The 27,188-nt window shown below is 36.5% G+C and overlaps 1 protein-coding gene across 5 annotated transcripts in view; it reads right to left on the bottom strand.

The window, feature by feature from the left end:
* Positions 1–27,188, bottom strand: part of ITPRID2 (ITPR interacting domain containing 2) — a 96,516-nt gene that overhangs the window by 4,701 nt on the left and 64,627 nt on the right. For 2 of the 5 annotated variants that reach the window (XM_019969806.2, XM_070802719.1), the window contains exons 6-17: positions 26,133–26,172; positions 25,949–26,047; positions 24,526–24,734; positions 22,951–23,651; positions 16,716–16,788; positions 12,754–12,842; positions 9,825–11,033; positions 7,621–7,698; positions 7,415–7,542; positions 6,890–7,040; positions 5,728–5,793; positions 4,592–5,056 (exon numbers count right to left, since the gene is read on the bottom strand). In XM_019969806.2, coding sequence (XP_019825365.2) covers positions 4,592–5,056; positions 5,728–5,793; positions 6,890–7,040; positions 7,415–7,542; positions 7,621–7,698; positions 9,825–11,033; positions 12,754–12,842; positions 16,716–16,788; positions 22,951–23,651; positions 24,526–24,734; positions 25,949–26,047; positions 26,133–26,172 — 3,308 coding nt within the window. The remainder of the gene's footprint in view (positions 1–4,591; positions 5,057–5,727; positions 5,794–6,889; positions 7,041–7,414; positions 7,543–7,620; positions 7,699–9,824; positions 11,034–12,753; positions 12,843–16,715; positions 16,789–22,950; positions 23,652–24,525; positions 24,735–25,948; positions 26,048–26,132; positions 26,173–27,188) is intronic. The other 3 variants (XM_019969813.2, XM_019969820.2, XM_019969829.2) reach the window with 3 other exon arrangements.

The raw sequence follows: 27,188 nt of genomic DNA on the forward strand, positions 1-27,188 counted from the left end.
AAAGAAGCCTAGCTGGTAAGATAGTCCCCACTAGTCAGAGAGCAGAAGGGAATCAGAATGGAAGGGGTGCACTCAAATGGAAGTTTATCAGTGTGTTCTGGCACACAGTAAATGCTCAATGAATGTCTGAATAAATGCCATCAATGAGAGAGTGAAAGAGTATCACACACAAAAAAGAACAGAAAGTGAAAAAAAAAGGACTACATATAAGCACTGGAAAATGACAAAATGCCTTTGATTATTTATTGAAGTAACAAATGTATGAACACAGAAATTAGTTCCAAAGTCTCCCACGTTACAGAGGTGGGGAAGGATAAGTAGTGAGAAAATCAGTGGAATGGATGGTGAAGTCCATTTTATAACTTCCAAAAAGTAATATCCACTGAAGACCGACTCCTTGAGATCAAGGAATGCACATTGGCATATTAACAAGATGACAGCAAGCCTAAAGTGTGGGACAACACATCCATTTATTAGCCTCTACTGAGTGCCTCCTGTGCGGCAGCCATTATTACAGAGATCACTAACAGAATTGTAGTAAGGACACAGGCAAGCTGTGTAGTTACCAAAATACATACAAAAGTGTGCCAGATGAAATACAGTTACTCAGAGGCATGGACCAAGCCTAGGAACGTCAATGAACAAAGAAGAAAACTCTATACAGAGCAATCTATCTTTAACTCTGACATTTAATTCTGTTCAATTTGCTTCTGTGGACACATGCTCATTTATTCTATTAAGTTATCTTTTTTACTTACTTTTTGTTTCAGTGTTCTCTTTCAAAAGAATTCTACTGTATCAGTATTATAAGTAATGAAAGCATTCTTTTAAAAAACTTCACATATGGTGAAATAATGGAAACAAAGGCCTGACAGACATCGTTGTTTTCATGCACCCATGAGAGCAATAAGAAAACTTCCCTAAAAGTGTTTGCCAAACATGCTTAATCCTCACCTGCAAAACTGTTCAACCCAAGCTTAAATCTTCCCTTCCTGAATAATGGCTTTGTTTATAGGGTTAGGGACCCAGAATTTGCTGGGAAGACAATTCTGTTTTTCTTGGTAGCTGATACAATAAGAGTTTAAAAAAACTGGAATTCAGTAACATTAAGGGAAAAGATTACCCATTTTAAATGAACAGAATCAAGACTAATCTGAATTTAAATATTTTACAAAGTTTAACAGAACACCATTGTAACTGAGCTAAAATGATAATAACCCAAATGATTTTTAAAATTATAGATGACATTAGACTAATTTATCCATTAACATATGCTTTTAAAGTGCTTCAAAAGTTTTTTTTTTTTTTTAAGGACATCAATGTTCCTCTTATGCCCTGTTTCATCTACTATACAATTTGCTTGGTAAGCTCTTCTTTGGAGACATTTAAAAGGATCAGTGTTAAGCTAAAGTTCCTCCAAACTATGTCAAATTCTGAATCAGGAAGTTTCTAATTAACAGTAACAAATTCTGAAAAATTCTTCAAACATTTGTCTCACATGTCAGTCCTTCAAATTATAAAATCTCCGATATTTAATAGGGAGGTTCTTATAAATGATTAAGTAATTCTCTAGCACCACCACAGTATGATGGGAACAACCAAGTTTTCTATATATGCTAAGTTCTACCAGCCCAAAAAAATCAATGTTCTGGTTTAGGGATGCTTTGAAAGTGAAAGTGAAAGTCACTCAGTCTTGTCTGATTCTTTGTGATCCCACAGACTATCCATGGAATTCTCCAGGCCAGAATATTAATTAGAGTGGGTAGCCATTCCCTTCTCCAGCAGATCTTCCTGACCCAGGGATCAAACCAGGGTCTCCTGCATTGCAGGTGGATTCTTTATCAACCGAGCTATCAGGAAATCACTTATAGCACACATCAGGCCATCCATTAGCAACATTAAAAATGAGGACTCAAGTATGCATTAAAAGAGTATTTGTGCCAAATGAGTATATAAAGTCCAGTTTCCAAGGAAGTTTTTCAAACCAAAGCAAGCTAAAGGGAACAAAAATACCACATTTTGTGTCAAGGGAGTACCTTAAAACTGATTTCCTCAGTTAACAAATACATTATGAAGAAAAATAATTACTTAGTTCTACTCAAAAATTGATCTTTGACGTGAAACACCATCAGTCACACCTAACTAACTGAGCAAGGTGGATGTACAGAGCCTGCTAAAGAGTAGCCAGATACAACCAACCTACAAAATAATTACATTTATAGGACAAATAAATTTATAGAATTAAGATCTTTTAAATTTCAAGTTGGTAATTCACGTCATGAAAAGAAATTACATACATGCAGTGTCTTCCGCTATTGACAGAATGCTTGTTTTTTAAGTGTTAACTTGTCTGAATGCCAGCTGAACCTAGGAACAGAGCACCCAACATGCGCAAACATTGAACAGCTACCAGATGTCTTAGTTCACTGTGTTGTGAAGCACACCTGTCTGCACCTGGCATTACAATTTCTGTTAGATTTCATTATCACCCCCCTCTACCACGTCACAGTAACTCACAAGTAACTTATTTTGCAGCCCTTCCAAAATCCAATTCCAGAAGCAAATTTCAGGTCTTTTTCAAGGCAGTGTCACACTATTGTAGCATTTATTTCTTAACAAAACAGTGTTAGGGTTTTTATTAGGTTTTCATCTTTTCAAAAATCTGTCACTGACAAAAGTTTTGAATGTTATGCTTCTAATACTATTTTCCCCATGAGCTCTGTAGTTTTTACTACACAAATCTGCATAGCGTGATTTTTAGGAATGCATATATTAATGTCATATAAAGCAAAACTGACTTTATTTTCAAGGTACTTCTCAAGCTACTGTCATGCAGCTGTAAATGATGGCACCTCATACATAAACTAATCTTTGGACCCAGAGGAGCAATGGCTGATTTGAAAAAAACATTTTGGTATGTTGCCACCATTCTTAAAAAAAAAAAAAATTAATTTTGTACTGGGTATAGCCCATTAGCAATGTTGTGAATTTCAGATGAAGAGTGAAAGGACTCAGCCATATCAGCCATATATATACATGTATCCACTTTTCATCCAGGCTGCCACATAACATTGAGCAGAGTTCCATGTGCTACAAAGTTACCATTTTAAATACAGCAAGGTGTCCATGTCCATCCTAAACTTCCTAACTATCCCCCTCTCCCTTCCCCCTGCCAACCATAAGTTCAGTTCTAAGTCTGCAAGTCTCTCTCTGTTTGTAAGTAAGTTCAATTGTATCATTTCTTTATAGATTCCACATACAAGGGATGTCATCCTGTATTTCTCCTTCTCTGACTTAATCACTCAGTATGACAATCTCTAGGTCCATGCATGTTGCTGCGAATTGCTGCCACCATTCTTGACCTATAACCACTAAAAATTTGTTCAATGTTACTCACAAATTAATTCTAAAAATGTGTTACATTCACATTACTGAATTTATTGGAAGTACAAAGATTAAAAAGGAGCCACTGACTCTTATTTCTCTGGTTCATTTCAGTATTTTCCATTTCTAAATCCTTACTTCTCAATACATTATACTAAATGCTTTTCTGTATGATTTTTCAACTATTCCCTGAGTTAGTTCTATTTACCTTCCTACTAGACTTTAAGCTTAAGGATTTCATGGTCTTACATCCATTTTTCTTTTCTCCTTTACAGAGCAGGTACTCATTAAGACACTTGTAAACCATTTTTCTTAAAAACACTGTAGGCTATTCTTTTTACTAATGGAAAGAATGAATGATCCTTTTTATCATGGATTTTAGTATCCCAGTTGGAAAGAACTATGAATAATTACAGTTCTTCCTCAGAGTTATTCTTAAGACAGGGACAGAATGAAAAAAATAAATTCAACACGTGTAATTTTTATCTTATGCATTCTACTGAATTTTGCATCCGAAGACACAATGTAATTTGAGAAAAGGAAAAAACAAAGTCATACATAAATATGTACCTATAGCAGTTTCCTTTTTTAAATGATATCCATACTGTTCCTTACTGCCTGATCCTGGTGTCAAAAGCAACTATTTTACTAATTTCTGAAACATTTTGCCTTTGATTACTAGTCCTCCTAAGTTTCTGCAGTCCTTTCGGTAACCTAGAACTATTGCTAAATGTTTCAGGTCTGCATACTGCTAATCACACAAGGTAAACTTTAATTCTATATTTCTATCTTTGAATGACTTACATAATTTCTATAGGTCTCTACTCACTAAACCAAATAGATTAAATGCTTCATACTTCTTAAAATCTCAACTGACATTATAAAATGGCAGATTTTAATCTTGGAAGAGATCTAAATTATAATCCTTAATTTTACAAAGGTGGAAACAGAGGTCTAAAGTCCTCGTCACATGTTCACCTATTTTGAAACCCGCACATACCTTCTTCACCAGAGTGAATATAGAGAATTGCAATTACTTCACATGGGAGTATGAAATTTGCAGAAACAGCATTACAAACATAATAGACATGAGCTAGATCAATGGGAAAATTACTGAATACAGTGAATCAAAGGAGTACCTTATAAATAATTAATGTTAAAATAAAACCTATTCAAAATAAATTAATTAAGCATAGATTTTACTCACCTCCCTTATGACTTGCTGTAACTCATCTTGCTCCACATTTTTATGCACTTCCTCAGCAGCTGGCAATAATGAGACTTTTCCCTGCTCTTCCTCCACTTCAGATTTAGGTCCTACAGCTTCTGAGGTTTCTTCAGTTGCTCCAGCTTCCTCAGAACTTTCCACATCTGGAGGTGTCTGCACAGAGCCTGTTCTAGAAGGAGCAGTTGGTGTTAGGGCCACTGATGCTCGGAATAATTTCTTGCTTGGTACCAGATGGGTTTTGGGTTTGCCCACTGAGTCAATAGGAGGTACTCCAGTTCTTCTACTGGCATGAGAGGGACCAGAACATACAGACGATGACTCTGATGTTGCTTGGGAAAAAACAGATTCTGAGCTTTCTCCAGGAGGAATTTCAAATCCCATTTCTCCATGGCCCAGGCCCAATTCAGACTTTAGGTATGACTGTTCCCGCATCAGTTCAGTGACCTAGAGATCAGAAAAACTGTAATTCTTCTCTCTTTAAATTAATATTCGTAGTTAAAAGAAGATTAATATCCTCGATGCTGCCCCAAATCATTTAACTTGTAGAGACATGATTCGAATGCACTCATTTAGTTACTACTCAATTTCATTTGCAAAAACAGCAAGAAAAATTAAAATTCGCAGTGAGATCAAGCCATAAAATATTTAACTAGGCTATAGCTGGATGAAATTTTACTTGGTTCCACATGGGTGTCCAAATTACTTACAAAGAAAAGTAACCAGTAAAAAAAACTCATAATGCCCTCAAATGAACTAATTCATTTAAAATACAATAAAAATCAATCTTTGTTCAAAATGTAGTCATCTTAAAGATCCAATTACCTAAAGAACCTGGAATCAGACTGCAAAAGCACATTTCCTGAAATATAAATTACTTTTTATGATGCATTATTTCCTTTAGGCCATGAAGATAAATCATTATTGCAATTAACTGGCTTTCTAGTGGCCAAAGATGGCAACAGACTTCAAGAAGTGCCAGACTCACTTCTAATCAAATTAACTAACTTATCAAATTGTGTATTTAAATTTTTTTTTCATCTACATTAGGAAAACTGTGTGTTTATCAAATATGATATCATTCCCTTCCCCAGTGATTTAAAAGGAAAGAGGCTTACTGGTTCCATTACATTCAATGGAGAAGGGCATGACAAGTTATCAGCGCTTCTACTGCCACACATTCCCTGAAAAAGCAAAACAATATATATATATGTGATATATGTGTGTGTTTCTGTGTGTAGTTTTTTCAAATTGCAAGTGCTTTATAATAAAATGAGCTAATTATTTTTGCTCTAAAGCAGTCCTTTATGTCACAAAAGTCAGCCTCAGCTGTCACAGGATCCTATAAAATGTGTTACTGTGACTGAAGGTTGCATAGAAGATGTTCTGATTCTCTGATCTCACCAATGCACATTTCTCAGAATAATAGATCAAAACTGTTGATGAGATCAAATAGATCAAAACTGCCGATGAGATATTCATTGACAAGATATGCATAGTCTGTGCTATCATATACATATACACACACACACACATTCTTACTCTACTTGCTATGTGTGCATATATACGTGTGTGTTCATGCAATTGTTTTTAACAAAATCAGTTATGTTCAATTAACAAAGAGAAGAATTCACTGTTTCAACATTTCAAAACAATATATTCTACAACTGAAAGATTTTGGCAAAAATAAGAATACAATTGTTGAAGTTCAGATTGCATGAAAAGGAACATTAGGAGTAAGAATAGAGAGAGATAGTGTTTGTCTCTATTTTTGTTTGTATACAGGTTTTTCTGCTTTTACAAAGATCTTATTTGATTCCTCAAAAAACATACAGAATGGAAAAGATCCAAAATAAAGGAAAAATGTAAAGGGAACAGTATTTTTTCAAAGGCAAGAAAGGGTGGGGGAAAAGGTTACATGAAATACATATGTGTGTGTTCTTCAGTTATACACAATGAGTAACATCTAAATTAGTCATATGCTAACCTACTATCATTTTTCCTTTAAAATCCTTAAATTTTTGCATTGCTCTTTATTCTCTATTATTAAATTACGATTTTTCAATATATTTATATATATACAAATATGCTAAATATTTAAGAAGTTAACCACAACTTACACATTCCATTGATTTGTCAGAAAGACTCATTAAACACGGCATGTCTCTAATGCCATTTTTAAAATATGTTGTTTTTAAATTAAGGCATTTGTCTTAAATTGTGTGGAACGCTATTAACAAGTTCTGAGTGAAAAAACCGTGACAACCCGAGGAAGCATACCATGAGTGCCGAGGGGCGGAAGGCTGACGGCAAGTGCACAGGGCGGAGCTGCTCCTCCAGCCCCAGCAGGCGCTCCTCCAGCTGCAGCTCCAGGTCCTGGAGTTCCATTCGGACTGAATTTCTCAAACTCTGCAGCTGATCAACTTCATACCTATTAGTAGGAAACTCAGTGTCACAACTCTCACAAGCTTTCGGAAGTTACTGAAACTCCAAGTTCTATAGATTAGCACAACAGCGTCTGCAATGAGTATAACCATTATAACTGCTTTTTCTTCCTCTAGCTTCCATCACAAATATTCCAGACAATGAGAAACAGATTCCAACCACTGTCTTCCTCAGTTCAGCGAAGATAGAGAAGTTTACTTAGCAAAACATTGTGCCCAATTTTATTTACACTGGTTCACAGACTAGATAAAGGGTACACAGCAGTGTAAATAAAAGTCAGCTTCCAAGAAAAAAAAAAGTTAAAATGCTTTTTAGAATGAAAAATATTTTAAGTCAACGTTAAGACATATGAACTGTTACCTTTCCTCCTCAGTCATATGATGATAAACCATGGTTTGCTGACGCAGCATTGCCAATTCTAAATCCATCATTTGCGTTCTAAACAAATTCAGACTCCGCCTCATTACTTGGAGCTCCTGGAAAGTATTCTAAAATGCAATATAAGAGCATTAACTTCTAAATCACACAAATTATTCTGTAACACAAGGATTTAAGTAACAACTTACTTCATAAAGAGGTAGAACAGATGATTTCTGAGTACTATACGGAGCAGCAGCAAGATCAGGTCCTCTCATCATAGGGTACTTCAAAAGAGTGAAAGTCTGATTAGAAAGCAATGTTAAAGTGACTACTTCCACATCATCTAAGGTGTTAAAAAGGCAGAATTTGGGGAGTACATATGTTTCTCTTTGGGGCATAAAACAAAACCTAAAACCACTTCATGTTGTACGCCAAAATCAGATAAATCAGTCACCAGTACCACCTACTACTCCTATCTGTTGTAGTTATAAGTCAGTGTATTTGGAACAGGAAAGAGGCAAAGGAACACATATAGTTTAAATCTATTAATATGTCTTACAGGACCTCCTTCTTGCCTTGAGAAAGTAGAAAAATAAAAACAAAACTCAGAAATACAGAAGCAATAGCAAATGTCATTCTGAGATGACAGAAACGACTGACTTGGCTGAAGAAAGTAGCAAGCAATCACCACATTCACTCTTAGATATCTGAGTATCTACTATGCACCCCTTAGGTAGTAAAAAAGATAAAAGGAAGATAGAAGGCATTCCCAGCCTTCAAGCATTCTCACAGTGGAAGAAACAAGGAGAAAACAGAAGTAGAAATATATACATAATATTGGTTGGGGTTGGTGTGGGGACTGCTATGATGAAAACAATCAAAAATCCAGATTAGGTTTGGGGTTGGTATGGGGACTGCTATGATGAAAACAATCAAAAATGCAGATTAGGTTAAGTGTTTTCGACAGTGGTGACACTTGAGCTGTATCTTAACAGTAAACAGGACTTAGTCAGGTGAAGAAAGGCAAGGGCAGGCCATCCCAGGTTAAAAAAAAAATGTGGCATGTGTTAAAAAAAAAAAAAAAAAAAAAAACCAGACAGCTAGGGACACACACCTAGGCAGGAGCCTGCATGTTATGTGGAGCATGCTCACAGGGAGTGGGCCTGGAGACACAGGCAGAGGCCAGGAGATACACAGCACCTGTCTCCTGAGGTGGGGTGGAGTGAGGATGGGGAAATCAGCGGAGTCACTCATGAACACTGAAGAGAAAACCACATCTCGAGCAGAACAAGCTGGTCTAGGCAGGTGGAACATGAAGGTGTAGGTGGACAGGACCCTGGGAATCCCCAGCTTCCCGTAACTGCAGCTCAAAGGTTAATTTCTCATTTGTAGACAGAACTACATTTTGTAAGGAGGAAAGAGAGACACCCACTTTCTGGTTAGACTGAAAATCATTAGTAGAAGACAATCATCATGAGGATAAAATCGCTACTTAAAAGTGTGTTTTACTACATAACTTGAAAGGTTTCCAACTTTCATTTTTACTGTCAAAGGGGCTTCCTGTCTACTACATCATCATGAAAAGGAACGTATCATATACACTCTAGGCTTCTCGACTCTTAGCTGAACACCCCGTTCATTACATTACACTGTCATTTTCTTCATTCCTCAACTGCCTAATCTAAGTAGCTCAGGAAGAGATTTAGAAAGGAAATGTGAAAGGCAAACCAACAATTTACTTCTCAAAACTTATTTTGGAAATTGTTCCCATCCCACTAACAAATCTGAGAGCAGGGACTTTAAAAGTGACAAGACATATAGACTAGATCCACACGTTTACCTGATTTTTTTCTCTTCTTTTAACCCAGTGGAAGCAGACTAATTCTGTACCAGGAGACCAGCATCAGGAGTCAGCAGATGAAGGAAAAGCTTAGTCAGAGAGCAACGAGTGGAACCAGGAGAACACACGGCCACACAAGCCAAGGGAGGAAAACTTAGAAAGAAGTGGTGAACACTGTCAGATGGAAGAGAAAAGGACAGACAGCGCTTGAGAAGTTTTCTTTTTTAATGACAAAGACAACTTGACTAAGACAGAGACAATGGAGGATAGAGGCTAAAGAAAGGAGGACACCTAAAAAAACAAAATCTCCTCTCCAGAAGGGAAGGAGACTGTGAACAGAGACATTCACCTTGTTCAGAATTAGTTACAGCTTTTTCCTTGAGCTAGGAAGGAAGAGGCTGGGGCGGGGGTCGGGGGGTGGAGGGGGGGAAAGTACAGATAAATTTAAGGATGTAGGAAAATGAGGCTGAGGTGATTCATGTCTGATGGCTCCTAGCTTTCCAGTGAATTACGAGGTACTCAGACCAATAAAAGAAAACAAGAGTAAGAAAGATAAACTTGGTTTCATACCTGGGAAAGATTCTGCAGTGAGTTTCTAATATCATGCAACACTCTTCGCAACTGCATCTCGATGGCAGAAGGGGGGTTCACAGAGCACGCTCGGTAAGGGGAGGCAGCATGTCTGTGTGAGTAAGGACATCCGAGAGGGCACGGGAAGGCACTGCAGGCGGCGCCTGCTACACTGGGAACACTGTGAGTGCTCAGAGTTCTCATGTGTTCACACAGGTGCCTTTCCTGCCACTCCGAGTGGAGAGAGTGAAGGGAGCAGGTGGACTGAGATACAGGCGCTGGAGCAGGCAGCGAGCAGGCCGGAGTCCTCCGCTGATGGCACTCCTCCAGCCGCGTCACCTCACTCGGGGCATCGGCTTCTTTCTTCCCAGACGTCGGAGAGATGAAAATAGTGGATTTGACAGAAGACTGACCATCATGCTCAGTCACTTCTTTCTCTAATCTCTGTTCCTCCTCCTGTGTATACTTGTAGGTGAAGGATGGTGGACTGCATCTGGTCTCTTTTCCAGGGGACAACCGGACATTGACAGATGACACAACCCTTACTGGGCTCAGCAAGGTGGTTGGTAAAGACTGAGACCTCCTTAGAGGATAGCCAGCTTTTGCAAACAGGTACCTCTGTTTTAACAGATCTTTTGACTTTATCAAACTACGCCCCACTCTTTGATTAGACAGACTACAAACCTTCATTTGCGCTCTTTGTAAAGCTGTATTAACTCTGTCCACAGAAGAGGGAGACCCCGTTGTATTTTCAGCCCCTTTCTCACCACATTTAGCTTCAATAGAAGCCAATGATTTAAGAATATGGTGGGTGGTATACTGGACAAATTCACATTCGCTGCTTTTATCCACATCACTTTCAGCACTTGCTTCCCTTAGTAATTCCACAGGCTGTGCTGGAGACACATCCTCTTTCCTTTCAGTAATTTCAGTAGCGTGATCCCCTGCACTCCAGGTGGACTGCTGATGCCCTATGTTCTCAACAGTCTGGCACAGGAGGGAATCCTGGCCATCTGACCTTTTCTCAGCAACTGTTGCTGCCTTTTCTCTTTCTATCTGAGGACACGTAAGAGACTCCTCCTCTGATTCATTAAAATAACGCTGGTCTTGCACTGTTGGTGTGACAAGGTCTTCTCCAAATGATGTGACTGTTGTCTCACTGTCGCAGCTATCTGCACTACTCCCCATGGCCTGCAAGGACTCATGAACCTGTGAAAGGAAAACAGGTAGAAGGATGGGGAACTCAAATAAGTAGTAGCATTAACAAAATACCAAACTGCTGTGAGGCTTCTTCACTTTCGGGGTCTCCCACCTTGGTTTTGGCCCTGGTGCTGCTCTAAACTGCTCTCAGTGTCCTTGATCAACAACAACTCTGCTTTCTCACAAAGATTATTCCAGATCTTTACTAATTTCCTTAAATACCCCCTTTCAACACCCATCTCCTTTCCTTCTTGGAAGAGGAAATGGAAACCCACTCCAGTAACCTTGCCTGAAAAATTTCACGGACAGAGGAACCTAGCGGACTACACTGCACGAGGCTGCAAAGAGTCGGACATGACGGGGCAAATAAGCACTCCATTCCTTCCAACATATGACACTGACTCAGAGAAAACAGACAAAAATGTCTTAACCTCTTCCTCAATACCTACAAACTTCCCTGTACCTTACCCCATCATTCCCTCCTCTCCATTCTGAAAGAAAACTGTGTCTTTTTTCAAAGCGAATCCGTCCAATCTATACTTCTGACCACCTCCTCTCAAAGGTTAGGGTATTTCTCCAGGTTCATCCCAGACTTTTCTGCATCAAGCTCTCTTTCTCTTAGCCTTCTCTTAGCCAAACAACTTTCCTAAATCATTATTGTATAAAAAAGACAAAAAGACCTGTAATCCTTAGCTATCATCCTTATTTGAAAAAAGAACATAATTCATATCTTCTCTGTCACTGATTTACTCTCCAATCACACTTCTCATTCAATGCATCAGAACTACTCACTTAAGTACTCAATTTCACAATTAAACAAATTTTCATCTTTTCACTCCAATGGCTACAGCTCTCCTTTTAAAAGTTTCTCCTCCATCTCTCAATTTTTATGCCTGCTGGATTATTCTTAGTCTCCTTAGAAACTTCTCACTGTCTACTCCTTAAATGCTGTTTCTAAGGTACTTTTTCAGGTTCTTTTTTTCTCTTATTCCAGTTTTCTTTAAAATTTCCTTACAGATGTTTAAAACACTTTTCATGTACATTATGTACTGCACACATAAACTATAAGTTCCTTGAGAACAGTTTAAGACATGCCTGTCTTCTGGATTATCTAACACACTACAGCATAAAAGTCAAGTAATATTGAGCAAGCTATGAAACCACAGTTTTAGTTAGTTATTAATTAATTATTATAAAATACTGAAATACAGGCACAAATTGTAAAGAATCTGCCTACAATTCTGGAGACCTGGGTTCGAGCCCTGGGTAGGGAAGATCCCCTGGAAAAAAAAATGGCTACCCACTTAAGTATTCCTGCCTGGAAGATTCCAGGGACAGAGGAGTCTGGCAAATCCATGCGGTAGCAAAGAGTTAGACAAGACTGACTGACTAACACTTTCATTTTCTCTCATTGAAATACAATGATGATAGAAAATTAAAAAAAAAATAAAATAGGTTAAGGATTAAAATACTCTGTTTATTGGTAGTTCAAAAATGAAGAAGCTTTTTTGGTTGTTGTTTTTAAATATTCAGTCAGAGAAAGATGAATAATTAGTGTAACTTAACATTTATAGACAAATGCTCAGATAATAAGACTAAAACTCTAGGATACAGATGCTATCATTTGAAAAATAAATACTGCACAGATTCTCTTGAATATATAGACAGTGAAAAATCACCTAAATATAAAGAAGTTAATCATAACGCCTACTATGATAGGAAATATTACCTGAAGATGATTAAGCGAGAGGCAGTCTGTCGAATCTTCAGCAAAACCACTGCTATCAGAGTGCTGACTTGCAGTACGTAATAATTGATCTACCAAAAAAGAAATGCAGTTATACAAAACTGCTATATAGGACTTCGGTGAGTACCTTTATTACATGATTTCCAAAAGATACATGGTACACAACAGTGACTCTTTCTGAGAAAAGTATGCATTACTTATGCCAAATTGTGGCTTCAAAGCATAGGAAGTGACCTGAATTCAAATAAAACTGAATCACATCAGAAATTCTCAGTGTTGCAAATTAAGCGCTAATTATCATGTATTTTGGTCTTATCCTTGGAGAACAACCTGCTGAAATGAAAAATGGCTCTAATAAAAATTAAAGTCCCAAATAAACCATTTTCATTATGTAAAATATGTAAAGACACTTAGGTGAAATCAGAAGTTTAAGTGCAGTGTATAAAACATGTACGGGCTTCCTTGGTGCTCAGTGGTAAAGAGTCCACCTGCTAATGCAGGAGACAGTGTGAGGCCTGGTCCACAAGGGCCCCACACGCCACGGAGCAGCTTGGCCACGGGCCACAACTACGCAGTCTGTGACTAGAGCCCATGTGCCACACCCCTGGAGCCTGTGCATCTACAGCCTGTGCTCCACAACGAGCGAGGCCAGTGGGGTGAGAGGCCCACGCACCATCGCTATAAGGCAGCCCCTGCTCGCCACACCTAGGGAAGGCCTGTGTGTGGCAACAAAGGCCCAGCATGACCGAAAATAAATACATAAAATTCTATGTATTTAAAAACACCTATTACCTTCCCAATAAGAAAATAAAAATACAATTAAGGCCAACAAATTAATAATTTATATGCAAGAAAACTTAAATGTCTCTGATGTTTCAAATGCTGCAAACATTTGTAAGTTATGAAACAATTATTTCTTAGCTGAATGAAAATCACATAGGTTCAACTAGAAGGTAATATTGTTAATTTTTATCATTCCTGGTTAGTATAAGCTAAAAAAAATTTTTTTAAGTAACTAAAAAAGCCAACTAAGCACAGTAGGCATGATTCCATGCCCAGTTACACTGTGAGCACCATAGTAGGGGAGACTTTACAGCTGTTACATTTACTGAGGATGACATTTCATGACACAGTCAAGTTCTGCAGAAGCAATAGGCTAAATACTCTGTGTTTACCAAGTCCACATTCATTTAAGATTTGAATGACAGGAAGTACTCCATAATATGTTTGAATAAAATCCAAATTAATTATTGGTTGCCTGACTTTGAAAAATATTCTAATTACCTTAGGTTCAACCTGGAGCAACATGAAATGGAATAATATTTTTCCCATTAAAAATGTAAAATAATTCTGTAATGTTTTGAAGTCAAAAAAATTGTATAATATAAGGAACTGATCCATATCTTGATAAGTTTAGGTAAATTGTAATAATTGTGAAACTGAATTAGAGTAAGCTGTTACTACAGGTACTAATTATGCAGTACATTATCCGAGAAAATGATTAACATGCCACAGGAGTCATCACCATAATTGTATGTTTGCATACCTTTTTAAAAAGAAAAACTAGATTGTCAGTATTCTGAAAACAGGAACCTTATTTATTCCTGTTTGTATCCCAAGTAACTAGAGCAAGCCAACAATAAAAACGTATTTGCTGAATTAATCAATCTCCATAAAGTTATCTCCATAAAGCAACAACAGACTTCAACAGTTGCTTAGAGGATTTAGAGGTGAAACTGCCCGATCTGCTTGGGCAAAGGGCAGCTGCCAAAGAGCCCAGGAAGCCCTGACCAGCTTCCCTCCGGTTCTCTCCCCTGAGTCGTCTTGGCCACCGTGCAGCACCGCCCGTGCCAAGCGCCTCCTCCGCAGTCAGCCCAGTCTGAATTCACACACACACCAGGTCAAGTGTGGACTGCTTAGGCTTCAGAGCAGATGTCAGGCAGTGGAAAGAACAAGGAGACCTGGGTCAAGTCCTGGCTTTATCATCGTAAGCAGTAACTCCTCTCCTCAGAAAATGAGACAATAGTTCTCCTACCTTACCGTATTACTTCAGAAACTAAGTAGAATGTAGGTGAAACCGTTTTTGTAAACTATAAATCACGATTGAGACTCTTTAGTCAGACATTTCAGTTTCACAAAAAGCATAGTTTACCAAAGAAAAAGGCAGAATTAAAAAGAAACAGACTTGTGTCCTAACTGAAGAAGACATTATTTCTAATTAAAAACTAGGAAGTTAAAGCAAACATTACAGTGAGAACAAAACAAAAGGTGCCAATTCTATTTATCCAGCATCACAGAGAAACAGTGCACCTGCATACCCTGCTAGGCCAAAGAAAATATTGAACATCTTTGGCAGTAAGGACACTATTGGACTGTTCTTAACATGCCAGTGAATGTTAACTTGTGACATGAGTTGCGTCACTAAACCTCTATTGTAAATCCTGGGACTGCATCTGAGATTTAGATTACTGTAGCTTCAGAAATTCTATTACCAAAGTGGGAAGCATTTTTATACATGCGCTGTGTGCACTTTTACTAAACTTGTGAGATGAATATATTACCAGTGATTCAAATTCTGCCACTAGGATTAACATACTTGCATATCACATCAAAATTTGGAAGGCTACTTTAAAAAAAATGACTAAAACACACTATTGTTCTTTCTCCCTCTTTCATGCATATACACAAAACTATTTTACTGTTAATTTACAAAGATGTGATTCAAAAAAGAGTTACCATTTTTAGTTATGGCACCAGAAATAAGAGCTCCTACAGAAGACAAGAGGAAGAAACTCAGATGTGAATACAAACCACATTCCATCTTTCCCACTACAGGAAGCTTACTCCTCAAGGATCTTAAGGTAATTATACTGTTTTCATCCCCCTTTTGACACAGGGCAAGCTGCTTTATCCAATGCATCCCTGTACCTATCTAAAGCAAAGATTCCTGGATGGCTATGAACTCTGCCTTACAGCTCAGGAACACATATATTTATGGGCTCACAAAGGGAAAAAAATTAAGCAGTAAAGTTCATTTTGTGTCTGAGCAGAACTGTGGTGCCCTAGGGAGAGTGGGGATCTTGTTTGTCAGTACTGTACTGCAATAGAAAAAGAAAATTTATATGCAGATTGTTTCATATGGAGTCACTCCAGAGATCAGAAGAGAACATGTAATTTCCTATTCTAGGAACACACATATGAATCTTGCTTTAAAAAAAAACAAAAACAAAAAAACAGGGTGGTTCAGCATGTGTGAAGTTTTAAAAATAAATACTCCTACCTTCAGTGGTCATTTAACTTCTCTTCTCCTTTCCTTTCTCCCTAAATCTCCAAAGCTTTACAACTTTGAAGATGATCAGACATGTTTTTCTTGTTGCAAGTTAAAAGTGAAAGAAATTGATTCAAAGGGTCTTTGGTCAATAATTAATAACTCAAGAGAAGAACAGTACCTACAGCAACTCACCTTTGATCTACTTTGAATTTAACTAGCTTTAACTATCGCTGAGAAACTGGTGTTTTCTGCCAGAGGCACATTCATGTATTATACCTAGGAGCTAGATTTAAGTAATGAAAACCCAGAGGTGGCTAATACAAGTCTACATCTCAAACATAAGCATGTAAAAAGCAGGCCTGACTTTGTTGCTCTACCACTTCCCATCTAGCCCTTGTGCAGAACTAAAACATTATTTAGAATACACATAACTGTGCAAGGAGGTCATTACAAGATAAGTGAATTAAAATTACTTTATGAGCACAAAAGTCTTCAGGAAGATACCAAAGATTCTACAATCAAACCATAATGAAGCATGTACACCTGTGTTCTTCATCTTCTTTTTATATTTATAAGCACTGCAAACACTGACCGATGAAAAAACCCCTTTTCCACATCACCCAAAGACATTTCGGTAATGTGCTCAGATACCAGTGAGTACAGGCTTACTTACCTCTTTTTGACTTGTTAAGACCTAGCTGGTAAGTGGTTGGAACATGAGGAGCTTCTCCCTCTGTACTTTGGACCTACAGAAGAGTTTTAGGTAGTTAAAACTTGAAGAATCGGTGGCAAAGAAGAATACTTCTTAATAATCATTTACTAACAACCAATCTAACTAAGAAGGTACCAATGCTTTATATATTTAAAAAGTGCAACCTATCTCAAAATTGTTATAATGTCCCACATCTCAATTTTATGATCTATTTTTCAGTTAACAACAGGACTTTCTAGCTAACAAAGAAAACTAACTACATGCGTAAAGTATAATACTTCATTAAAAATAAGTTGCTATTAAATGAAAAACAGAGCCATAAGAAAAAGTTCTTCTCTAAATGTTAAACTTAGAAGTGTAAGGTCAATCCCAGAGAAACACTAGTACACTCACTGCAATCACTTAAGGCGATTACAAGTCTTGTATCTTGAAAACCAGCACATCATGCTCCCATTGCAAAATCTTATAAAAGTCCACAAATTTTCAGGTTTCACATAACCACTCATGTGTAAGATGGCTTTGTCTTGACATAAATGTTCTTTCAAGACATAACTTGGAAGTTGTATGTGGACAAGCAGGTTTCATTACAGGATTAAAATGTGAAAGATCTTAGCCATAAATTCTCCATGAAAATTACGTTCAAATAGATACCAAACCCACAGAAGCTGTCCTTTTATGCTGTCTTTTTGTTTTCCTACCTGAACAACTACATAATTTAGGAACTGCCTGATTCTTTACTCATCATACCCACTCCTCCAATATTCTATCTATCCTAACAACTTAACTCTATCCTAAAATTAAATACTTGCGGGAGTATAATACTAATGCCCAACCGTTTACTCTGAAATGATTTGTACTTAAAATACTAAATAACATCCTAGTAAAGTGGGAAAACCCGCCAAACGTTTGGGCTTTTGGCCTTGAACAAACTGGAAAGTAAATAGCAAACAAGTTTTAGATAGAACCCTGTTTTTGAGCTATGAATCCCATTCCAGAGTAAGAAATATTCCATAGGAATGAGAGTAGAAAAGCCAACATGAAAAACTTAAAAGGTTAAAGATCTTATTATCCAGTTTTAAAACTGCTCTGATCTGTGCTTTGTTCTTAGCAGTAGCAGCAGCTACATAGTTGAACATGAATCCATGTTTGTCTATCTTTTGAAAACTGAAAGCATACTGGTCATTTAAAACCATCACCTATAAATTACATATAAAACAGTTTCTACTATTCTTTGTTATTATCAAAAAATTATACTCTTCAAAGCAGCAGACATAAGTTCAACAGGAAAACCATTGTTTTGTGTGCAAAGAAACAAAATACATTTTCTTTTTATAGTCAACAGAAGGTCTATTATTAGCCTCTATTCAGGCCTAGCCTACTTCAAAGAGTTTTCTGTAAAACCAAATATCAAACAGACTGAAAAAGTATAACAGAAACCAAAATGTCTCCTTAATTTTATTCTAAGAATCTCAGCTTAGGCAAAAGATTATGATCTCTCGTTTTTAAATGCAGAATTATCACATATTCTATTCTTCGTGTGTGTGCTCAGTCATGTTCAACTCTTTGCAACCACATGGACTGTAGCCCTCCAGGCTCCTCTGTCCATGAAACTGTCCAGGCAAAAATACTAGAGTGGGTAGCCATTTCCTTCTCCAGGAGGTCTTTCCGACCCAGAGATCAAACTGTGTCTCTTGCATTGCAAGCAGATTCTTTACCACTATGCCATAGGAATTCCCTATTCTATTCTTCAGATTTATAAATTTAGTCACAAGATAACATGACTTTAATGTATATGTATCCTCAGTGAACTATCCTTCAAGATGCTACTCCACTGTCAAAAAAAACCCCAAAAAACAAAAAACTCCCTCTCCCTCCACTACAAATTCCATAATTAACAACAACAAAAAAGAACAGGCCCTTAAAAATGAGCTGACAGTATCATATTTTACTAATAAAGCCACTAAAGTTAGGATCCTTCCTCCCACTTACTTAAAATCATCAATCACTTGGAAGACAGAAAAAGACTTGCTAGCGATAATGGTTGAATTTCACAGCTCATTATGTTTCAGTATTAGTTATAGTCTATGGGGTCGCACAGAGTTGGACACGACTGAAGCGACTTAGCAGCAGCAGCAGCAATAGTTATAGAAGTGCAGAGGAAAGCATTCAAATTCAAGATGGGGTGCCCCACAGAAAATTATAATCCAAACACAGATCTTAAGATTTATTTGGCAAGATTTTTCCTATTCCATGGTTTTAAATCCTTAGTGAAATTCTGGTCCTTTGCTATAAGTTGATCTTTTATCAACTACAGCTAAATATTGATAACTGAATTAAGTGACGGATAATAGGTGTTCCCTCTACTATTTAATCTCTGGGTAAGTTTGAAGCTTCTCATAATAAAAATTAAAAAAAAAACACTCAAAATGATAAAAATCACTGGGTCTCAGTGTTTTGGGATTTAAAGCTATAGGAAAACAGCTTTAGAATAATCCACACATTTGAGTTACGACATTTTAAAAATGTTTTAATCAAACAAAGATTTCTTTTTGAATCAATGTCCTGCTACTACGCAGATACCTAGTTTGGTTTTTCAAAACCTGTCACATTTATCTTGACTAAAATACATCTTCTTAGGCACAATACTGTTGTACTGTGTTTTATAGAGCAGCAAACACACAGAATGTTCTAACTCAACCCTTCCTCTAAGATTTAAAAAAACGTATACAGCAAAAAGGTCTTCCCAGGTGGCGCTAATGGTAAAGAACCTGCCTGCCAATGCAGGAGACATAAGGGACATGGGTTCAACCCCTAGGTCAGGAAGATCCCCTGGAGGAGCGCACAGCAACCCACCCCAGAATTCTTGCCAGAAGAAGCCCATGGACAGAGGAGCCTGGCGGACTACAATCCATAGGGTTACACAGAGCTGGACATGATTACAGCGCCTTAGCAGGCAAAAAAACAAAAACCAACTTAGTATAGCAAAAAACAAAACTGAAGCTTCAAAAATCACAATCCTAATTTTTAATGATGCCTCAAAAAATTCAAAGGAAAGCATTATTTTTCCAAAGAAGTGGCATGAAGCTGTGCATTGCATGACTTGAGTTCTTGCCAGTGTCTGACCCTATTAACCGTCAGACTGTACAAATTGTATGGCATAATCAAAAGGAGTAGGTTTGTACAAAGACCCAAATTCAAGTCTTATTCTGAAAGACCAATGGAACAAGTTAACTGTCAGGTATTTGACTGGTTTGGGATTTCTTTAACTCAGGCCAGTAAATGTAATAAGAATCCTGAAATTTAATGGCTAAAAATAAGTAATGAAGTACATAAGTTAAATCAGTAATCAGTGTGAAGACAGGATTAGAAACATTTACTAAAGCATCAGTAGGTTAAAAAATTGCATATGCAGCTGATGGTATTTTAATTTAAATATAAACTTATTTATAGAGACACAAGGTAACTTATTTACAGAAATACATAGATAAAAACTCTCCTTCCTTTAACGTTCAAAGTATAAGAAATTTTTCCTTTACACCTAAAAGATGAACAATTGCTTATAGAGTAAAATCATTCTGGTTTAACTGTGAATCATTCATACTACTAATCTGTGGCTCTAGACAGTTACCATGATGTATCTATTCGAAATAAATTATTTCAAGAACACAAGAATAATCCAAGCAAGTCATTAAGAATTAGAAAACTCAAGAGTAGGTCTTTAAAACTTTCAGATACAATGAAACTAGCCTGCAAGATAGTTTTTATAAGGAAAATTGATTTTTAATTGAAAAGTGTCTGACCCTTTTTTTTTATCTTAAGAGATAGTCATTTTCACTCTCCAAGGCCTGGCTCAGTCTTGTCATCTATTTAACTCTTTTTACATTTAAATAGTTCTCTCTGCTCCTGGTGACTGTCAGATCTTACCTTCTGCCTCAGGGGGACCACGCAGCTTCATACAGAGAGCTACGTCTGCAATTTTTTCTCCCACCTAGTTACCTAGAGCAGTTGGCATTCAAGGAACCTGAAAACTGGCTTACTGAGAGACAGTGTGTGTGCTCTAGCTTATATTTATTCTCTGTTTTTACAAAAGGAAGAAAGTTCCCAATAGGAATCAAGCCTCAAGGGAAAAGAGTGCAAAAGAAAAAAGTAACAACCTACTTTGAATAGGATCTAAAAGTTTGCTTTAATAAGATTGTTCTCTTCATTTGTTGGTATGATTCAACAAGCTTGGGAGAAAAGGAAATTAAAGAAACACACTATTTCCTTTCTTTATCCATTGTTCTACAAGCTTTCTTTACAGTTCCCAAAGGGATTAAAAACACAATTCTAAGAGGTTTTTATCCATATTTGAAATATATCTGAAGAATAAGGATTATCCTTAAAATTCCCTGTATTTACAACATAGCTATGGTTGACTATGTATTATTTTTGGAAAACAGAAATCTTCAGTTATTCTTAAACCATCCATGCCTGTAATCTTGGACTTCAAAAAAATACACTTCCATGTCAAGTTACTTTCTTCAGTAACTGCTCTTGCCAGCAGGGGGAGCAAAAAAAAAAAAAAAACAAACCCTGCCCATAAAAAAACAACCCAGTTTTAATGTTCACTTGCCACCAAAGTACATCTATCTAGCACTTAATAAACATTGTAAAGAACTTTTGTGTATGGTATCAGTAACAAAACTTTGGCTTAGAACTCAAGAATTCTAGAAATTAAAAAGCAACATGTAAGAGTGTTTTTTCATCTGAGTCACTAAATCAGGTCTACAAGTAACCAACAAGTATTTGCACTCTATTTGACTGTCATAGAAGAGGGGCCCTAAAGGAAGGCAAGAAGGTACACTTTATGAATGCTAGGACAAGTTTAGACCAAAACAAAGACAAAAGAGCAACTCAACAACAAAATGGAACAAAAAGGTTCTATTAAAGTTGTCATCTTCTGAATTCATTATAATGAGAAATAAAGCAGCTTACCAAAAAATGTAACATATTTCAAAGGCCTGCTCTTGCCTCCTTTTTAGTTGGAATTAAAGTACTAAAAGATGCATTCAAAGACCACAAAAAAGATATGAACAACTGGAATTTTGCAATAAATGAAAAGTCTTAACTGAATGAGGGATACACACTCACCTAAGAGGACATTTTATGGGCAGAATCAATTATCGCTTCCTAGTTCCCTAAAACAATGGCAAGCGATTCTAAAACAGCTGTGAACTATCACTATTCTGTAATAAAATTTAAAAAGAAAAATTACACCCTGTACAATTTATAGCCACAAATCGTCCAATTTGAAATTTATGTAAACTAGTAAGAAAGTCAGTCAATCCTAAAGAAAATCAACCCTGAATATTCACTGGAAGGACTGTTTTGCTGAAGCTGAAGCTCCAATGCTTTGGCCATCTGATGGGAAGAGCAGACTCATTGGAAAAGTCACTGATGCTGTGAAAGATTGAAGGCAAAAGGAGCAAGGGGTGACAGAGGATCAGATGGCTAGACAGCACCACTGGCTCCAGCTCAATGGATATAAATTTGAGCAAACTCTGGGAGACAGTAGAAGACCAGGGAGCCTGGCAGGCTACAGTCCATGGTGTCCCAGCGTCCGACACGACTTAGCGACTGAACACCACCACCACCAAAGAATATCATGTTTAAAAAAAAGTAACCACTCACTCACTGGTGGTCTTCCCGGGCTGCAGAAATTCTTTCAAACCTTCTTCCTCAAGGTTTCCTATAGCTTCATGTTCTTTCTAGTCCCATACCCAGACCTAACCTCAAAATCTTCACACTTACCCTTCCACTGAGATAACATTCAGAAAAGCTTGCCCAAAGGCACACAGCAATTCAGTGGCCCAAACAGAACTCAAACCCATCTGACTTCAAAGCCTGTTACCTAAATCTAACTACTATGCAACATTGATCTGAGTTTGAATATACTCTCTCAGGGCATTCTCACAGCATCAAACTGTTAAAACTGAGAAAGAAAAACAATGGTGACAGAAGATCCAGAGGAGCTATTATACTGACACCACACAGTCCAGTGACATCTTGGTCTGTGAAACAAAAAACCTGAAAAGTCAAAATCAAGAAGATTTTTTCTAGTATACATCCATTCACCAACTTTCATTTTAAAGACATTTGGGGGCACTGTTTTCCCTAACTCACTGGTTGAAACAGTCCTCATTAGTTTTCCACCTACCTCTTCCATTTCAAAGGAGTCCTTCTGCTGTGCCATTATATTTCTTATGGATGGGATCATGAGTGGTGCACATGGCTCTTTTTCAGGTGTGCACAAAGGGACATTTTTCAGCTCCCCGCTATTTTCCAGCTCACTATGACTGGACATGTTGAAATCACCACCTAAATCAGTTTCTAGAAAACCAGATTCCTCATCCAGTTTATTCTCATGACTTTGAGTTTCTTGACTTTGTCCACTTTCAGCTTCACGGTTAAAATTACTATTTGCTTCATCAGAAAGTCCATCAATGTCAGAATTCTCCACAAGAGCTGCTGAACTGCCTGACACTTCTTCTTTAACTGTAGCCAACACAGAAGACGACTCTTTCTTCTTCACAACTTTCTGAGACTTCTGATCGTTTTTATTGCCACTTTCTTCCATCACTGAAATGTTTACTATCTTTCCTTTGTCAACTGCCAGGGAAGGAGTACTGCCTTCTCCTTTCTCTGTTTTTTCAATACATAAGTTTAGTTTCGATAGTGTTTTCATTAAGCGATTTGCAGTGTTACTCCGGGTTAGAGGTGGAGGTGAGTCTGTCTCCTTGTTAGAGGTCACTGAGGACATACTTCCAATTCTCTGCAGGGGAGTCCCAGAGACTTGGGAATATAAAGAAGAAAATGCGTTGGCCACAGTAGTAAGCACTTCAATTTGACGAAAACGGCCTACAAAAGTAAAAAAATAAAAAAATTATATATGTATATATATATATTTATGTTTATATGTGTATATATACACCTATTATTAATTAAACCATTATTATGGTTCAGAATTTCAATAACTGAACTACTTAGATCACAAAGATTATGAAACCAGATTCTTTTCTTTATCTAACACTTAAAACCTCTCTATTTACTGTGGAGAGGGAGAAAGATTTTTCACTCTTAAGTACTAGAATTTATGTTTTAAAAAATCACAAGGAAGGACAAAGCATAACAACAACACGGAATAAAATAGACAGGACTGCTATTGATCTATAGCTGCTATTGAACTCTTCCAAATGTTAAGTATATATAAGCATATATTTAATACCTAATGGGAGGGGGCTTGGATTTACAGATCTCTTAAAACTAATCCAAGGACCACCGAGTTTCCCACTGTTGGGAATGCCTGGTCAATAGAAAAAAATAAATAAATAAGCAGAAGATTTAACATGAAAAATCATCAAATTAGCCATACCTTTATAGATTTATAGGAAAAGCATCTGAAAGTGACTGACCTCAACTAATAGTAAAAGGCCTCTCCTTTATTTATTTTCTTTTGGAACAAAAGCAATCTGGAGATATGTGTAAGGTTCCACAGGTAAGTTACATTCTCCAATGTAACACTTAAGTGGAGAATGGGGTGGGAGGATAGGTAAATTAACTTCTATAAATAGAATAATAAAAATTTAGAATAAGCAAACAGCTTTTGTATTAACCTCAATAATTAAATTTCCACAATTATTCTTAGAAATTAGTAAGGCCTTAAAAACAAGACCATCTTGCTGTGTAGATGAAAAAATTTTTTAAATAATATGCTAACATTTAAAAACCTTACTTGTTAAAGCGTAATTTGGATTTTCTACTTCCATCCGTTGCATCTGTGCACTCAGAAATACTTTAATATCTATTCCTCTGGCAAATGATGATGAATTAAAAAATCTGGAAGGAATTTTGGAAGCAATATCTGGTTCATCTCGTCCAAATCCAAGATTATAGAGGATTTCTTCAGGGTCTTCCTCATAAAGTTCCAACAATTCTGAAACACTAAAAAAGAAAAAAAGAAATCAAGATGTAAAGTAAGTTTATAGTCCACATCACATTATAAATGAATTCACATTCCTACTTTCTTGTGAAAAGATCCTATACCCCTTCTACTCTTTAAACCATTATTTATTTCAACATTTTTATACATTATGCACCAAATGCGATAAATAACCCTTAAAAGGAGTCTGTTCTTTCAAGCTGTTAGTTTTGAGAAAAAGAGCTAAGCCCTAAGAACACTAATAACACCCTCAGTAAAGAAACTATCTGATTCCTCACCTTATTTTTTTTGTCATTTTAAGAGATGTCCAGTAAAGCAGCTAAACAATTAGAGGACAGATGAGGGAGAATAAAGAGTAAACAGATTAAAGAAAAAATGAAAAGTGGAAAATGGACTAGGAAGTTGGTACAACTTTGGTATCAAGGGACACTCTGCAGAACTTGAGTTTTTCTGCTATCTTTCGCTGTCCTAGAAGAGGCAATACAGGTAACAACTGATCTCAGAAAGATGAGGGAGGAGCTTACTTTCAACTTTTTTCTAACCACTTGCACCCAGGAAGCAGGAGGAGTGAAGTAAGGAGAGTTTGGATAACACAGGGGTTAATTCCTGCTCTAATTCTATTGGGAATTGAACACTTTGTAACCCTTATCTCTCATGCCGGTGATAATCCAAGCTGAGACTCACTGGGGAAACCAGGAATGTTAGAGACAGAAGGTGAGCAGAAGGAAATTTCAATTTGTTTCAGAGAAAATGTTCAAATTTCACAACAATAATCTGGACAATAAGCTGCTTGTTTATGCATACGTATTTGCTTATTTTTATATTTTAAAGATATTTGGTTTTATATGAAGATAAATCTATGTTTCAATATCAAGCTTTAAATTACAAAGATTTATTCTGATATTTATATCAGAGTAACTCAAGACTCTAGCAGAATGGAAAATTTTGGAAGTAGAAATTATTCCACTATGGAATTCCTCTCTCATAGGGCTCAAAATACTCATTATGGATTCCAGCAACATTATTAACATATTTGTTAACTTTTACTTAATCTTAATTTAAAAAAAAAGACACTTCTGTCAGTTATGTTGATCTATGAAACACTCTGGATTCCTTTTGACTTCACACTGTCAAGCCAAATCCAAGGCTAAAAAAGTGATCAGATTAGGTCATCTACAACACAATGTAATTGCAGTATAAGCTCAGAATAAGGTACCTTGAGACTGTCCCACTACTTTTCCCAGATCCAGTGGAATTCATACTTCTTCCCTTCTGATGAAACTGTAGTCTTCTCTCTTTGGCCAAAATATTACTGCTATAAACAAAAGTATATTATATAAATTTTATCTCCACAAATATTCCTAATGTTTAGAAAGGAAAAAAAACAAACAGCTACATACCAATTATCAATTTGAGCATCAATTTCATGAAGGTGGTTCGCTAAAGGTAAAAAGAGTAAGTGGAAAGCACAACTATTAGCAAGACAATAACTAATGTGATACAATCATTTAAAAAGCAAATTAGCCACTGATTCTTTTCTTACCTATCTGTATATTATCTTTAATGACAGATTTAATGTGCCAGGACAAGAGTTTGGTATATTAGACATTTAGCAATAATAATGTGGCTAATTTGCCTTATTCTAGGTTCATCAACTGTAACAAATGTGCTAGTCTAGTAGGGGGATGTTGACAACAAAGAAGCTATGCATATATAGGGCAGAAACCATATGGGAAACCTCTGTACCTTCCCCTCAATTTTTCTCTGAAAAGAACTGTTTAAAAAAAATAAAAATGAAGTCTTACAAAGAAATTCCATATTGTGAGGCTACTAAGGTAGTTATTAAAAGTGCTATTTACAATAACATTGGAAATGCATTTTAATACTGATTGGGGAGCAGTAAGTTTAAGCTTTACAGTTTATTTTATAGAGTTTATTCCTGGAAAAGATATTAACAGAAATATAAAAACTAACATATTCACATATTCTATAGAGTTTTCAGTGTTAGATGGCTCTTAATAAGTAATCTATCACACAGATTGGCTTCAAACAGCAAGAGATCAAGAATATTAAATTCAGTGGGTAAATTCACTATACATCAACTTACAATTCAAAAAGATTTAATAAAATCCTTAATTCTTTTTTTATAAAAAGCACTCATTAATAACCTAGCTATACAGCAACGAATAATTTCAAAATACCAATAAAACAATAAAAAATTCTTAAGTTTACATTGTGGAAAGCTTTATTATGAATCCACAGGAAAAGATAATCTGCGAAAATTTAAACATAGCACAATACACTTTTAAAATCCTAATTTAGCTTTGAACAGACATCAGTATAATGATTTCTAATTAACTTCTAGTAACTCTAATTTGTCTTTTCCTTTAATCTTCTAAAAATCTGGAAAAAGAGGAAGGAAAGACAGGCACTTGAATGCAAAAAAAAAAGACAAG

The sequence above is a fragment of the Bos indicus genome, chromosome 2 (genome assembly GCF_029378745.1).
Source record: "Bos indicus isolate NIAB-ARS_2022 breed Sahiwal x Tharparkar chromosome 2, NIAB-ARS_B.indTharparkar_mat_pri_1.0, whole genome shotgun sequence".
Taxonomy (NCBI): domain Eukaryota; kingdom Metazoa; phylum Chordata; class Mammalia; order Artiodactyla; family Bovidae; genus Bos; species Bos indicus.